At 30.2% G+C, this 18766-nt stretch overlaps 1 protein-coding gene across 1 annotated transcript; it reads left to right on the top strand.

Moving 5' to 3' along the window:
• Positions 1–5415: 5415 nt before the first annotated feature.
• LOC132942548 (uncharacterized) lies at positions 5416–6486 on the top strand. Its single transcript, XM_061011076.1, has one exon. It carries the CDS (start codon positions 5522–5524, stop codon positions 5972–5974), a length of 453 nt encoding a protein of 150 aa, XP_060867059.1. The 5' UTR covers positions 5416–5521; the 3' UTR covers positions 5975–6486.
• The last annotated feature ends 12280 nt before the right edge of the window (positions 6487–18766 follow it).

Here is an 18766-nt window from a genome sequence, read left to right as displayed (position 1 = left end):
TGTTTACTGTGCACGTAATATTGGCATATTATACAATCATACTCTTATTTTGTGATTTTATATATTGTAATATATAATATACTACACCTATTTTATTGGTTTATTTTAAATACACAATCTGTACGGTTCGTCCAAAATCGTACTATAAGAGTATTAGCTAAGTTTACAGTTTAACGAAAGAAGTCAATCATCAAGTTCCACCAATATAATATATCATATTGTAGGTAATAGTCAATATAGGTGTAATAGATACAGTAGCGTGTCCAGGAATTTAATATGGGGGGACAAATTTTTTTTTTTAAATAAACAAAAAAAAGCGGGTAAGTGGAAGTCGCTCTGCTGTACAGTAGGCTACACGTGGGTGACTGTAAATTTGAATTTAATTATTTATATCATGTGTGCAAAAATCGGTTTTGAGCAGAGACGGTTTGGCAGCCAAGGATATTTTATGTTATACTTATATTGTTATTATTAATATATATACATATACATTTTTAACTACAAAATCATTTTAGAAGTTTGTAGTTTTACAATGGTATTTATTTATTTATTTATTTTTCCCGGATACAAAATTTCTACCAAAAAAAGTGCTTTGATTTCAAATTTGATCAAGATGGTACTTTGAAGAGATAATTTTTCAATTTACCCAATATAGTAATTTAATGTCACGGAAAAACCACTGACAAATTACGAAAAACCACTAAAAACATGATTTTAATTTCTAACGTTTTGTTCATCATCGTAGAAACGAATAAAAAATAAAAATATTATAATATTTATTCAACTTAAAAGGTAATAAATAATAACAATATAAAATATCCAGACTGACAAATTGTCTCCGCTAAGAATAATTTTTCTTGTACAATGATATTATATCATTGATTTCAAGTTTAATACAATCCATTATACATTGACCCACTTGTAACCTACTGTACAGCAGAGTGACATCAACTTAACTGCTTTTTAAATTTTAAGTATGATCAATTTTGTCAAAATAAAACTTTAAATAGGTATTTATAAAAAAAATTGTGCATATTTATTTTTAATATTTTTAACTGCTATTGTAAAAATATTTTAAGAGCCGTGTATAATATTTTCACGGTTTTTGACCAAATAAATAAAAATGTATTGATATATATTATATTATAAAAAAAAATTCCACATAAGAAAATCGCTACATGAAAAATCTAGTGAATATCTAATGATGTTAAAATTTGAACTTCAGACGCTCATAAAAATTTAATTTGACTTTCCGGTAAACATTTTTTTTTTATAAAGGTAGATAAACTTATGAGAAATCTTGTAATAAATTATCAAATTCTAGATAGTTAGATCAACATTTTTATGAATTCTAACTCAAAATAATTTGCACATTTTCGTGATTTTTACGTCATTTGTCAAAATTCGAACTAAATGCTTATAAAAAAAAAATTGTGACTGTATTTTTAATATTTTTCAACTTCCATTGTAAGAATATATTAGGAGCATCGTATTAAATTTCAAGCTTGTTGACTCAACGAATAAAATTAATGACTCTTAACAGCTATAATAACTAATAAGTTGTTTTTGTAGGTTGGTAAAAAAAAGACAATGGGTGGGGGATATAACCCCTAACCTCCCTCCCTCCTGAGCACGCCACTGAATAGATCTAACACTGTAATAGGTATAACTATTGTTGTAGTTGTTGGGGTCATAAATACGGTCGTACAGTACCTATAACCTAAATATACCAAGATTAATTCCAACAAGGGCAGCTAAATAATTCATTATTAACTGAACAACATACATCGTTCTAATGACCTAAAATACGTGTTATATACTATTCTTGAATATTCTTTAATTTATATCCTCAACTAATAATTGTTAAGAAAATATGTAACAAAAAAACATGGTACATTTTATTATTTTAACCATACCAACCAAGTTAAACCAACCAACCAACTTCATAATATAATAATAAATTACAAGTCTCAATCGTATTTTAAATGTGTGATTCAAATGCGCGAAGGATTATTGTTTGTGTATTACGATTTACGAGTATTTAGCGAATTCAATTTTTGTCTCTTGTACAAACTATGATAATATGATAATATACAAATTTTAATTTAATATAAGTAATAATTTTCTTAAACCAATTTAAATTCCATACAGTAATTCGCATGCTGCACTGTTAACCTATAATATTGTAATAATTTATTGTTATCCGGCAATGGTACAGTGTTGATCGTTATGAATATTTAAACCGGCGAAATCTTCACGCTACGGAATATACAGTAAAGTTTGTATAATTTTATAATAATATGTGCAAATAAAATAACAAGCAAATAACAAACACTAAGCCTATGCATAATATTATTATTCTAATGCAATGTCAACACAGAACATCCAATAACGAGTTGACGAAAAATGATCGTAATGCAATCAAGTGGTTCTAAAAATTAAATATATTTATATGGTGATTCAATAGATGAATAGAAGATGATGCGAAATAACCAAACCATAAAGTTGCTACATATCTAAAAATCATACAAAAATTGTAAAATTAATTTTAAATAACTTAGATTTTAATATTAACTCGCAGCGATTTTTATTTGCAATCATAAGAGTGACGCGTCCCTGTTTCAATGAGGATTCTTAATAATATTATACTATTTTTATTATAAACAAATATTCATCTATTTATTATTGTCATTCACAAGTATTTGAGCAGAATATTAAATTCAATAAGTAAAATTATTAAATAATTTCTGTTTAGTATACTTTTAAAATTGAAACGGTCACACAGTTATTGTGTTGACATGACAAATTCAAATTGACAACACGATTTTTTATTATAACGTTCGCTTTATTTTATTTCGTCTTAAATTATTATATATGAATACAATTCACGGACAGCGGTGTCTTGCTCATTAACGCAACCTACGCAGGTGATTAACGTGGTGAGCGTATCCGAGAGCCTGACCTCCTGTTACAATGTCGGGAATGTGTCATTGGTCTTGATTAACAGTTTTGGGACGGGACCATCGTATTTTTCGTAAGTGGCGTCAATAGAATACGAGGGATGTCCGAGAGCAAACACCCACGCAAGCACGCTGGGTAGGTCATATTTTTGGTGACTCTGAAAAGAGCCTTTTATATGCTGCTGGTGGCAATATCGGGTGCTACTGCGGACGTCGACAAATGTACGGATATATAAGCCACTGGTGGCAATACAAGGGGCTGCTACTGGAAATATAGCGTTACATGGTAAGTCTTCGGCCGGAATGGTTGTTTTCAACGGTACTCTACGTGTTGGTTCAAGATTCTTAGTTTTCTGTTGATGTGTACCTATGCTACAAGAGTTGAAATATGGAGTCTTGATCGCTTAAGCTTTGCTTGGAATGACGACCGTAGGTCTTTGACTATACCAGGCTGTTACCTTTTCTAGTGGTGGAGATGGTATTTATTAAGCTAGGAGTAGGATTAGTGTGGCCTAAACGAGGGGAATAGTTTTTGGTGGTTTATTGAGGGAGCTAAAATTTGTTTTTATGAAATAGTGCAGAGGCTTGAGAACAGATAGATGTCTTAAGTTGTTTGTTCTACGTGACCGATATCTTATATGCTTATATTTAATTTACATTATACTGCTATTACATTGTTATTATATTGTTGCGGTGGCAACAAATCGCCTTACACATAATTATAATATTAATAGACCCTGGGAAAGAAAAAGTTATTATTAACAATTATAACATTTTAGCATAGTTCTAAGATGACAAAAATAACAACCGCAGATAATTGCGACATGAGGATATAATATACACAGTAGGAAAGTCCTCGGGCTTAGTTGATCTTAATAGTATAATTTGGCACTATGACAAGACTAAAAAACTATTAACGGAACCCTACATTGATCACAGAACAGCCCCCAGCTAGATGATGTAATACGCGTGTATAGCTAAACGAACATAGCTGCAAATCCATGGATTACCTAACCTAACCTAACCTAACCACACATGTAGAATCATGGGTAGCAATAATACTAATTCGGGGCATCGACCACCACGGACCGTGGGAGATACAGTGGGCACATACCGTAAGAAACAAGAGAAATAGAGGAATATACTTATAAAGGAGAACCCTGAACGGCCCATTTTTCAGACGTGATTTTACTAAGCTAGTGGAGCAACCCCTACGCTCGACTATCGTTTAAATTAATTATTAGGACTTAGAATATTTCGTTCAGCATTATTTTAGACTTAGAAAATAAACGAGTTGAATCGTATATTTTCTAAACACTTATTCGTTAATATGAATATAATATATATTATATTATACTTAGTACCTAGTATACCTAGTATAGTCTTTGAAATCATAATTGAATTTTAACGTCACTTGTACTGCAGGTGTGCAGCATTATGATATACATTGAAAAAAACTATCAAGTGTTTATAGTGCAGGTATGATTGAAACATTTAGTATTTACTTTTGGTGTAGTCTGACCATCGGGTTATTTGTTAACGTTCATATAAATAGTATTACTTTATTAATAAACGCATCGATCGACTTGTAGATATTATAATTTATTATTATTATTATTAAAATCAATAACAACCCTTAAGAAAAAAAAAATTCCAGAAAAAAAAAATCCCTGTTTGAGAGCCTCCCCGGGTTGGACCTCTTATTTACCTTTTTATGACAAAATTTAGCCTATCTTGTCTCCCAACGTCTAATATATCTCTGTACCAAATTTCATCGCAATCTGATGAACGGTTTAGGAATCCATAAAGAACATAGACAGACGTAAATATTTTTTTTTTTTATATATAAATTATATAGGTTATGATTATATACGATCATAATATTACAATGAGAATTTATTTTATTTTACGCAAAAATAAATAAAACTTAATAACAAATCCTGTATAGAAAAATTATTATGTTAATAATTAAAATGTAGTAGTCGTAATGATGTATCGAAATACCTTTTAGTGTAATAGGATAAGTATAAATGCGTAGTTTCACTTTAGATCCGCAGACATCGATTCAGAGGAGTTAAAGAAATCGGCAGATCATTGGGAAATTAAAGTATATGCACCAGTCACGACCATAGTGGGATTCGGAAGCGTTTGCATTGAAGTGGGACGACAATAATATTAGTAAGAAATTAATAACGCACATACAAATTAATAATTATTGTTCAGTGAATCTCGAGTGTCCAATGAATTTTGAAAACAACTTTCAATACTTGATTGAATACTTAAAATAAAAACGTAGCCTACTTTACTAAGTTGAAGTGTTTGTCACCATCTATTCGACGTAATCTATTAAAAATTAGAGATAACCCTGTATGGAAGGTTCAATGACGGTTGATTTCCTCTTCATGGATTTTTATCTCCGCATTAGCACTTTAAATAAGAGCAGTGGATCCGAAACGTATTCACTTGCAATCGTGGTACCGTCGATCATCGTTGTACCGTACGTGGTATCCTCTCTTATTATCCGTCCGTCTATATAAATTGAAAGTAGAGACACAGCCGAAATGAATTCCTTTGTTTTCATCACACTAATAACATTGTCGGTGGTTCTATCGAGCTCGGCCTACTACTACAGGTATTCGCCGATTACGCTGTGCATGAAGAGCGACTACTCGTGGTGCACCAACGTGTCATATCCCACTGGCTGCGTTAATATGGACACGGTGGTCATGAACAGCACCGGAGACAGCAACGGCAAAGGAAACTCGTCCGGTTCCACGACGACCGCATTCAAGACCATCGAGTCAGTGATAGTGACCGACATCGACAGCACTGAGGACAAGTGCATCGTGTTTTTTGACACTTACAACTGCCAGGGCCATAGCCTGGTGCTCAACGCCTCCAAACACCCTTCAGCCAATCTCGCCGATTTCAAGTTCTCTAACTTGGCAGAGTCCTACAGACAATGCACTGATCGAGTGCTCTCTTGGCTCCGGGACAACAACGCCAACAACTAGGTAAACGATATAACGGCGATGACAACTCTAACAAACGGCCGTCCATGGCTTATCATCAGATGTATTAAAAATTAATCTATTTAATTTATACAATGAAATAGTAATTATAATAAAAATCATTAATCTAAAAATGTTCACTATATTATATTATGATGTGTATTTTATTTAAATATCAATATAATGCTTATACAAACGTATAATTAGACCATTCAAGATACCTGCGCAATAGGTTGTATTATAGTAATATAAATATATAATGTTTAACTCACAAATCAGTTCTTCTATGGCCTTACAAACGATTAAATACGACGTAGTCAATTTAAAATTTAAGCAATACTAATATGTTTCCGCATATGAATGTTTCGGTGTGTCTTCCCAGGTAGCAACTTTTTGTTTAAAAATATTATTTTAACGTTATACTAATATTATTCGCGATTATAATATTATCATTACAAAATGCTACTAGGGATCGCTATTGTGTTCTCTTTAAAATAAAAGTATTATGGCCAATATGTTATGTTTAATATTTACTTCACAACCTGTAAAAAAGTCCATGATTATCATTACAGTGATTTAGTAAATGAAATTTAAAACACACTTTTTGGCTTTGATTATTTCATTTATTCGAATTACTTGGTGATTTATTATTTTGTCTATTGTAAAATTTATATGTTTGTATTAATTACTAATAATGTCAACAGCTTAATGAATGCATTGGTTATTTTTAATTTCCCCGTTGTTGTCATAAATGAATCATTCTAACTCATAATCAATTCCTCTCCATATAACGATCATTCTAACTAATTATTAATACAGTGGTAGTTATCGGTTTGTCAGTATAGTTACCTACCATAACAACGGTATACCAGTATTTAAAAAACATCTATATTTTAGAATACCGGTGACATAGCAGTATACCGAAAATACATCATACTCTAATGTAGGCACTTTTGGAAATATATTTTATAAATAATATTTTTATCATACGCATTAGATATGACAAGTATTGTTCACATTAAACGAATATTGGTAATGATGTTAGCGTCGAAGACGTAAATTCAAAAAATGTACGTTAACGACTGGTTGATAACGATATTTCTCATAAAATGTAATTGTTTATATAGGTACCATATTATACGAGTTTTAATATAATTAATTTTTATATAATTAGCTCCCAAGCGGTTTATTGAAATTTGTTTTCAGAAACCTATGTATTTCTACAATTTATGAACAATAATACTATCAGAATTTGTCGGTCGGGCACTTAGTTTAAGAGTTATAATCTTTTGAAGTTTGCGGTTTTGCATTTTCTCACCTAATATTACAACACGAAAAGTAAACACGATAGGTAATTTCTGATTCCACTAAAATGTTAAGGACGAAAAACCAAACATTTTGAAAAAACAAATGTTGTATGTGCATATTATATGATATATTATGGTATATACTATATGCATATAATATATTATACTGGTGTAATATTATGTACTATATGAACAACTATCATAGGAGTAAAAGTAAATCACTTGTACCTTGGTATAATAATGGCCTACATCGTTCGTCAACTCTTTTTACGTTTCGTAACCGATAACTGAGTTCCGGTATTTCACGATAAAAACGACTCTACTTTTTTACGAAGCGTTCTGGATACTCGCTATTGCTAGTGATATGGCGAAAACGACAGTTTTCGCTGTATATTATTATAGTTATACTGTATTTTGTATATTAATCATGTCTTTCCGATTTGTATAAATATAGGCTGTATAGTACCCATCATCAACGCTTCGTCAAATATCTAACGTAAAAATATTATAATATGCTCGACTATAATAGCCCATTTTGAGTTAAGTAGATCCAATAGTTCGAAAAAATCCATAAATTCGATGATCGTTATTTTTATTCGAACGAATCGCACGAATGGTAGATTAACCATTGGTGCAAGTGAAACCAGCAGCAGTACAGTAGCAGTGACAGAGCGAGAGTGGCGGCGCGATCAGACGATGGACTGTAAGACATTCTGAAAGGTAATCAATTTATGGAAGCCGATAGGTAGTCATGAATGCGTCACTGATCGATGCCAGTATTTCATTGCAAACGTGAAGAAGAGTCAAACAAACGCGGCGCAAATACAGATCGTCGTGATCCGTTTAAAGATCAAGGCGAATATTGCAAAAAATCAAACTCGTGAATCGCAAGTATGAGAACGCAAACAACCGATTTGGATTACGTTTTATATCACACGGATTCAAAAACAACCTGTTTTTAAGTTTGCGACACCGAACAGTACGCCAAAATCGTCGAAGCCGATAAAATTAAAAATGTCTACCGTGCGTGTTCAAGGAATGCGAACATATATAATATGTGGATGTAACATCCGATTTGCCAGATTAACATTTTGGGATATAAATTATTCAAAATTATCATTCGTATTTATTTTGTAACGCCTTCTATTCATTTTAATAATATACTTTTGGATGTACGGCCGTGAGGGTAAAGCTGTATGGAAATTCAATACCACGACATTGTCTATGTATTATACTAACGGTAATAAATTAGTACTAAACCACGAGATATACGTAAGCTGTTAGGTAGGTACATCATGTAGTTCAAATTTCCTGGTTAGAAAGTAGTCGAAAATCAAAATATTCAAAACTTTATCACTCCATCTATTATCATATTTTATCATAGTAGGTACCTATGTTATACAATATTAATAAATAGGAACACGCCCGGCGTGACATATATGAAAACATATTTTATTTTGTATACAAAATATTCTTATAAATAATATATTTATAGTCATATCCATATCTATATTTTTCACTAGCAAAGCAGGAATTGTAGAGGTTTTTACGTAACTGTCGTTGTCAGTCTCGGTATAAAATATTGTGTATTCACATCGAGTCAGTCATTATAATGATATATAATTATATGTTACTAAATTATTATTATAATTCGTGTAGTCACTCAAAACGTCTACACCTATAGTGTAAATATTGAAAAAATAAATATTATATATTTATTTTGGCTTTTGGCTTTTGGCTAGTAACCGTGAATACTTGAAAATGGAAAAATATTTTATAAACAAATAGCAATAGTTTTAGCTGGGTGTTTACAGGCCTCAACACAATTCTGCGGTTAAAGATTTTTAAACGACCTTTATAAAGTTTGATCATGAATATAATTATATTAAAATGTTCGATATTTTCATAAATTTGTTGATTTAAAACTTTATTTTTATGCTTTTATTATGGAACAGTAAAACATGGAAAGGCTGGTTACATGACAGTGGAAAAAACAATACAATTAATATCTATAACAACCTGCATCATAAGCGTATCTTGTTACGCACAGTAATACTTGTACAACCAATCTTGCTTACGACAATATTATATTGATCCATTAATGATACCTAACCGTAAATAGTTTAATTAAATTGTTGTTAAACAAATCAAAATATACTAGTAGCGATTATGTATATAGTGAATTAAACGTAACCAACATTAAAATGTAGTTTAAAAATGTCTCGATTGCACTGTTTAAGTAAAGACACAATGTATTGTCAAATGTCACGCATGAATATTCAACTAGATATAAATAAAACGTTAATAAGCAAATGCCTGAATATAGTAAATAGTTTTGTACAAAAAGTGCGATTTCTGTGGCCATTAATAATTTATGTACGATTATTAATATAAATAAATTTGATATTTATGATAAAAATAATTTTTTAGTTATATTACTTATACAAACATGTACATTTAAAAAATATCGTAATGCTGTAATATTATATATATCAATAGTATAAATTATTAGACAAATGTTTTTAACCATCTTGCAAGTCCTCTACCACCTGTTCAGCTTATTGGAGGGTTGCAAATTATTATTCACTAAACCTATATCTGTAAATAAGATAGGTACTACCTATTCACTGTACTATTATGCATGTGTTGTGTATCCGCAAAAACTGTGTACACTCTATAACTCAGTTACCTACAATCCTCCGCACCCTATTTTAGAACTCAGTCTGATAGAGGTTAGAACAGAATTCAAAAATATGTAGAGGGACCTGAGTAACATGGGTAATTTAATTATATAGTGTACCCTGTTAACGCAGACACACGGTGTATATTATTATTATTATTACAGCCTTCAGGTAAATGTGTAATATATTTAATTAAAATGCGTTGCAAGTGCACCCATATAGACACATATATGACCCCACTAGTCACGGTTCAAATTTTACTTCATGTCTTGGGACGGAACTATATATGGATACACTTCCAGTGTACTATATATGCATATTTTTCTAAGTCCGTTTGTTATTGTTACTATTGTTACGTGATAATGGATTTTCAAAGAATTTACGTAAGCATTTTGGCAACTGCATAAATAAAAATTAAAATATTTGACCGTTTTTAAATTTATTTTGCCATTTTAATTTTTCAACCTTTTCGTATTATAACAGCGTGACATATATTATACCAAAATTATTACGTTTTTGATCTTATCTTGCGTATAATATTACTGCTTGTAATTTCATGCAAATGAATGGTCAATTGTTTCCATGACAACATTATAAACGCGTCACTTTTCAATATCACGATATAAACTCGTTTAATGAGTTCCTCAGACTTTAACCACATTTATAGCTTAATTGCGAAAAACATTTAAAATGTAAATAACATGTTGCAGATCAAATAGATTTTACTATTTAATCGTAGAGTTTGAATACAGAAGCTCTTGCGAATTAAAAATTAAAAATTAATCATTATTTAAATATCTCTCTTAAATTTGCAATAACGTTTGTCATGAAAAAGTTTTTCATAAGTAATAACATATTTTCAAAACGTAATAAGACATACAATATCTCAATAAATTTCACTAGTAAAAATATGAGCCAAAGATTTATTGACTATTTAGGACCTACTTCTTTCAATATAAAAAAAAAACTATAAAATCTAATCACAAATCGAATCACAAAATATTTATTTCTAGTTGGCTTCTATAAGAACTATAATTTTTACGATGAAATGACTTCTGCGTATATACAATATTAATATAATATAATCTTACGATTAGTTTAATAACTGTATTTAAATTTAAATTTAAGTAATTAATAATTATATTTATAATTCCCTTTTTCCCTCCTGCATGTGTACTTACATAATATGTAGTCACTATATATGCATAATTAATATTGAATAATCGACATGTTACCGTAATATTTATAATTTAAGTTTGTGTAACATGTAACTCTCTACTACCAACACAAGCTCAGGGTAGTAAATATAACAATATTTTTGTTTAAAATAAAAAATATATAATAACTGTGCAAATTATTTCTCAACTATAATAACAATAATAATAATTGTAAGTACTCTAATATTCCCCTCCTCTAATGCAACGCTGTCGTCGGTCGTATTTACCTTGCTTTGACCTATTACTCGATATCGCACGCACGCACACAAGTGCAATCGTACAAACACAGTGCTATACGAAGTAGTGAGTGAACACATATAATAATATTTTGTATGTCATACTTTAAAATAATATACATAAATAAAAAACAATAAGGCACCTGCCTATTATAATAGTATGCGGGCACCCGTTCTCGATAATAATATAGAACTCGTGTTTAGAACTCACGTCTGATAAGAATTTATCGTAGAAAACTTTTATCACGCGTGTGCACACTTTTCCACACGCGCGGGTGCGCCAAAAAGTTGTAATCGATGTAAAGAGAAGGGAATAAAGAGACCAATAACATCCCGAGTATTTCATTAGATATGGTCCTCTGAAATTATCTGAGGCGCCCAAATGTCTAACGAGCGGTTTTATTCGTTTTCCTTTATATACGTACAGTACGTATATTATGTACATCACATCCGACAATTGGGAAAACACAACTTTCGATCATTATTATTATTATCATTATCATTATTGTTATTATACGCATGTCCTGTACACACATAAAATACGTCTTAGACTTTTTGTATTTTACATTCAGCACAGAAGAGTGCAATACGTACAAGCTGGAGGTCCGTATTAAGTTAGAAAACTATATTATAATATAGACGCAATATGTAAATATATATAAATATAGTTTATTATTGTTGACATAAATGTGTTATAAAAAATGTATCGTTGTGTTGACTAGATTGACATCTGATTGAAAACGATCAAAACCAGAACGCAATGGAAAAACTGCAGTGGGAGTGCGCAATATCAGATAATTAATATTAATTTACCACCTACTACAATTAGGTAATGGAAAATGTTGCGGTATTTAAATGTTTTTTTTTTAATATATAGGAAAACTTTTCGGTGTAGTCTGACCGTCGGGGGATTTACAATTATAAAAAAGATTACAATAGTAATATTGTGTGGCAAGTGCGGGAAGTGAGCTATTTTAAGAAATTGCCTCCCCACACGAGCCAAACATACACCAATTTTTTTGTCACATCTCTGCGTTTATCGATCACGGCAAAGGTAATACAGAGGTCTATGCAACAACCAGACTATTCTACGAAAATATTATTACTTTATTAATAACCGCATCGATCGACTTTTATTTATTATAATAATATAATATTATTATACATAATTTGATAATCGATTCATTCGATCTGATCACAATACATTGCATTACATATAATATTATTCATAGATGTGATAAAATACACGATATAATATAGACTAACACTCTGTGTCTTTGTCGCAACTATTTTATTTCGAAGGACCAACAAAATACTGGGGAGTGAGAAACCTAAAATCATAGGTCGTATTATTATTTAAACTTTTCTTGACGTGGACTGTCATCTAAACGTATTGATATAAAACGAATAATATTTGTAATATTACATGTATACGTACTTTGAAGTTTCAACCTTAATATTACAATAAGTTAAATAGTAAAATACATAACAATCGGTTTTCATAACCACAATAGTATCATAGGTACATAATATGTTATCATTTTCGGAATAATTGTTTTCCTAAAGATATAACCCTGCCATTGGGTCTATTATTGATTTTTGGAATGACATATTATACGTTAAGTATCGACTTGTTATATTTTATTAAGTGAAATTGAGGGGAAAACATCTGCAAAACAAGAAACAAGATGTCTTGTAAACGTATATTTGCGAGAATCGTCATTTCACTTTGCCTATGATTACGGGCCCAGGGCGACGCGTCAAGGTAGATGCCTATTATCATCAGTCGACAGTCACCCTTGTAACTAGTATATTATTCACAAATTGTTCGTAATATGGCATATTATTATAGAAGACATATTTATGGACTACGACCGATAGTTAGAATCTAAACGTAATAGGTATGTACCAAATTTGGTAAAATCCAAATAAAACCTTGATAAAATAGTGATGTAATTGCCAAGTCATTAAATTCCATACAAAATTAACATTAGATTTCTGAATGAATACATTAATTTAAGCATAAAAATGGTTTTATCGTGCTCAGAAAATTACTCTGTATAAATATTAATATATACCTACGATGTCCAATGATCAGTCGACTTGAATGTCACTCTTTATGGGTATGTTTATGTTTTAATTCTTTTTAACAAATATTGTAATTTTATTAGAAAACTTATTTTTTATAAATCCCATTATTATACACCCCGCTTAACTAAAAATCATTAATAATATTGTTTTCTCATTTTTGGGGGGACAGGATCAAATATTAGGACCGGATCGTAATGATATGAGAATATATTACTGAATACTGAATACTTACCTACTCATTATTCATTACTTATTTTTGGGGTTTGATAAATCTATAATACGTTTTATTGTTTTTTACGTTATTAAAATAAACCATTATAGTAGTAAGTGGATGCATATTATTGAGTCTACGACTGAGAGACGCTCGTACAAAACAAATAGGTACTTAACTTATAAATAAAATATAAATGCGCAACAAATTAAATTTTAAAAAGAGTGACCACGCTGGTCAACCAAAACTTTCACGTGACCAAATCCCTCAATATAATATATTTCTGAAGACGAATTGACCGTGACGAGTCACTTTCAAACAGCACTGGCGTTGCTGGTACCATCGGGGTGGCGCCTTTGCCCTCGACGGTACCGCTATAGTCTCCGTCATTGTCGTCCGTCGCTCCACGTTTACCATTGAGCCAAACACTGTAAAAGTTCACTTTCACATACCTACTTCGATCCCCAAGATGCGGTCTCCGGGTCTTCTTGCCTTGGCCGGGGGGGCCAAGGGGGTTGATGATGAGATTTGCGGACGCTACCGGCGTCGGGAGCAACCGCACAGGATCACGCAACCGGTGCTGCAGTCGAATGCCACGAATATTGTGGGTCCTACCGAGTGGAGCTCCCAGATCGAGCAAGCCGACCAATGAAAGTCCGAAATCATTCCCAGCGCTTGAGGTTAGGTACTAAGAGAGCCACTTAGTATTAATTATTATTTGTTATGCATTATTTCTTTGTTAATAGTCTACTAATTTGTATAGACTCCTTATTAATATTAAGTTTTTAGAATACAAGGTTAGGTTGTATACAATGTAACAATTTTGAACAATGACCCATTCTTTATCCTTTATCTCATCAAAAGTTTAATTAATTAGAACGAATGTACTCTCAGACCGCTATCAACTTTTTTTTTATGATACTCTACCCGTCAATAACAGGTAGCAAAAAGTTCCATTGTTAACATTTAGCACAGCACTAACAGGTGATTAAAATTTCAATTTTAATCTTGTCCCCAATAAGTTTTTCTATCTTTTCATGTAAAAGTGCAACTACTCACAATTGTATTTGACTCACCTTCGAATATATTACATTAATGCATTAACAAATTACAAGAAACAAAAACCTTTAGTATATTATATGCTTAAGAGCAGTCTAAATGATTCGTCTCAATATTAAATCTAAACAATTTCAAATAAAAGATGTGTTTAAAAATATAAAATAAAAAAATATTATAGCAATTATAACCAATATTAATGGCATATAATATGTATGGCTTACTATTTTATAAAAAAAATTAATACATTTCAGATTGAATAAAAACATTACATTTACCTATGAATAGATTAATATTTATAACTTCGTTAATTACGATTTTTTTAAACCAGTTTGTTTACAATTTCTTATATTTCTTATAATATTATGATTGACGTGTAAAATCAGCCCGAATAAAAATATACATATAATATTTTTGAGAACCATTTAGCATGAGGACAGAGGACAAAGGACACCATGAGTGAGCAATTATCATTAACCACCAACAATTATTAAATTATTTTTATTTTCATGTTATTATTCATAGTATGAAATTTGTTATATAAATGTAAAGTTGTGTAAAAATGTAAGTAATATGTTTCAGTATTAAAAAATATAAGTAAAATATATTTGCAGATTAAATTATGTCGTGCTTGTTATATTTTATTGGTCAAAATTATCGGGCCGAGTTTACAACTGACCTTTTTTATTATCTTAAATTTCCGGGCCGAGTTTACATTTAAAAAGCTAACCACAGGCCCAGCTTACATTTGCCCGTATAATAAAATTTAAATTTAAAAAAAATCAAAATATTTTTAATGGTTGATGAGAATCTTATTTTCTGGTACGCATAATGCTAATTGACTGTCAAAAATAAAAGTAGTAGACTAATCCAATTTAAAAACAATACAATTTAATAGGTTTTATATGTATGAAATACCAAATAGTATGCACCGTTAATTTATATTATAATTTCATTAAAACTGTGTAACATAGTATAGTATATAATAAAATATTGTAACATATTATATTATATGTATAATAATTAATAATGGTTTTGTAAGGTAGAAAAATGTCGTAACACAATATATTTTTGTTGGAAAATCAACTGCATAAATAAAGGTACAATAGTCTGGTTAAAATCCGTGTAATGAAAGTAACCATAGGAATATCTAATCAATATGGAGTTCAAATTAATAATGTATGTAGGCTAATACAAAAATATCGAAAATTGAACAAGACTATGTAAAGGTGTGATATATAATTTAAAATGTCTGCGAACTCAGAGTTACCTCTCTCTGTTACATCGCACTCGACATATCCTCAGTCCCCACCAACCAAAAAAAAAAATATATATCTATGTTAATATTTGAAAGTCGAAATAACTCGCAAGGGACTGCAGCTCGCAGCTAGTCTCAGTTTGGCACGTGAAGAATCCTCAAACCCTAATCAGTGAATCCTGATAGTGAAGGCCCTGGGGATTGGTTCCGAGTCAATAGTTATCCCGATATCGACCGGGACCGGAAATACACCACGCCAGCCTAGTCAACGCCTTTTAAATCTTCGGCTAAGGTTTTTCATATTATGAAATAAATTCAAAATACTTAGATGGAAGTTTAATACTGTAATGAGAAACAGAATATATTGCATATTGTATATACATATTTGGAAATATGGGCGTTGACCGTAACGAGTCATTATTGTTTCCAAATGCATTATAAAAATACATTTTACTTGATTATTAAATATTATTTACTTCTAAGTTTCCAATCTGTAATCGGTATATTATCGTTTATAATACTCCATTTCGTCCTGGCGTTTATAACGTTTGTGCCATAAATGATAAATATTTCATTACCACCATTTCCGCCAAAAGACGTTTTTACCAATATATTAGTGAATCCTGTAATTTATTTCAGAAAACATTTAGGAAAAGAACCTATGTAGAACAAGTACGAAACAATAATAGTATTTTAAATACTTATGTAATAGTGTGTTTCAAATGCTCACATGATTTATTTCAGTGCCTACTACTTGCGTCCAGGGTTTTATTTAATAGGCATCCACCTAAATTGTGTCTGGGTCAAAAATATCAAAAACAGGTGATAAAGCCAACTTGCGCCCAAGTATACCTTTTTGTATAATCTAGTTGCGTCCCGAAAATTGAAACTAAACATCGATTATTTGAATGCACTCCGTTAATTTACGAATATTATACTTATCAAAATATATCCGTTTAGTTGCATAGTACGTGCACTAATTTACTGTACACTGCAGCTGTATAAAGAAATATAGAATAATATTGATTATTATTTATTATAACTATATTTAATTATTACATAAAATTTGATTTTGATTTCCATTAAAGTAGGCATATTGGTATATTTAATATGATATACTAAAAACTTATTTTCTAAATATTAGTCAATATATTTTTACTATTGATAATTTCATTTTGCCAATTAATAGATAATACCTAAATATTATAATAAATCAAATCTTAAATTCAAAATATTAATAAAAAAATATATTTGTGATTAATAGGGCTATGGACTTATGGGAGTTTTCATGTTTTCTAATATTCATTCGTGGCCTGATGTGGCGTGGTAGTTCAGTCACAAAACGTATTCTGAAGTCAAGCATCAGCCAGTGGCCCTAGTTCCTGGCTGGGTGATCACCTGGGTTCTAGTGACATATCCTCTCCACATATTATACACACGTGTTCTAACCAACTATACACTCCTCCACAGTAAAAAAAACCTACTAAAAATAACCACCCAATGGCCTATGTTTCCGCGGGTTAAATAATAAAAATAATTATTTTAAACATAGCTTGGTGATATAAAAATCTGTTTCATAATATCAGGAGTCTACCGTAATTTTTTTTATTGATATTTTGCATATTTTACTCTTTTTTGCGTACCTATATCATTCAAAAAGTGCATATTTCACATATATTATTGAAATTAGAATTTAATTTTTCTTTAAATTGGTAAAAATTTCTATGTAGGTATACCTTAAAGAATATTTATATAAATTAGTGTCGGTTGTGTTTTCCTCATCTGCAGCTTATTATAGTTTAAATTATGAACCACCGATATACTTTTATCATTTCAATCACACAATGTTGTACACTAATGCAATTATTAATAATTTAGATAATAACTATAGTATTTATTAAATTAATAAAAAACTAATAAATAGAATTTTCATTTCGTTTTTTTTTTTAGACAATCTTAAAAACCGATATAAAAAGATTTAATAAGTGTACTATTTTAGTAACTTATAATATAAGTACTATATTATAAATACTTTAAGTAGCTGGTTAGGTACTACTGAAGTCTTATACTGATATTGTTGGTTTTATCGGATATTATGATTATATAGTGTAATCGTATACCTAATAGGTATGTAATTAGGAATTATCTATTACATTTTTGAATTTTATGCGATTAAAATATGTTATTATTTTTGTGTATTATACACAATACATTATAATTATGATATTATTATGTTTGTATATTTGATAAAATGTCTTTCTATAAAACTATTCTTTGGAACAGAAATTGAATCATTTTCGTTTTTGATGGAAACAGACCATTTATAAAAAGCTGCCGAAAAAATACATCGTTCAAATGTTTGCAGGTAGGTACCTAATATTGTTGTTCAGCTTACATTACTTTTTTAAATTTATTGCAGTCGTTTTTATAGTATTACAGTAATGTGTGTAATGTGTATATATCATCAATAGTCCATTACTCAGTTTATTCTAAAGGAAATCTGGTGATAATTCCCAATATTTTTTTTATGAAATAAAACATTTTATTGTCTCTAAATTGGATTACTGAAAAAGTGTCTTTGTATTGAATCATTCATAAAGACGTATCACAAAATAAAGTTAGCTCACAATAAAACATCTAATTTTCACTAGACTGCACATTGAATTTTTTCTTTATTTGATTCTATTATTTGTTCAAACAATTTTGTACTGATTTATGACGATTCTTGGAGTATAAAA

This window comes from Metopolophium dirhodum, chromosome 4 (genome assembly GCF_019925205.1).
Source record: "Metopolophium dirhodum isolate CAU chromosome 4, ASM1992520v1, whole genome shotgun sequence".
In the NCBI taxonomy this organism is placed as follows: domain Eukaryota; kingdom Metazoa; phylum Arthropoda; class Insecta; order Hemiptera; family Aphididae; genus Metopolophium; species Metopolophium dirhodum.
Note: the sequence above shows the minus strand (reverse complement) of the source record. Positions and strands in the feature narration are given on the sequence as shown.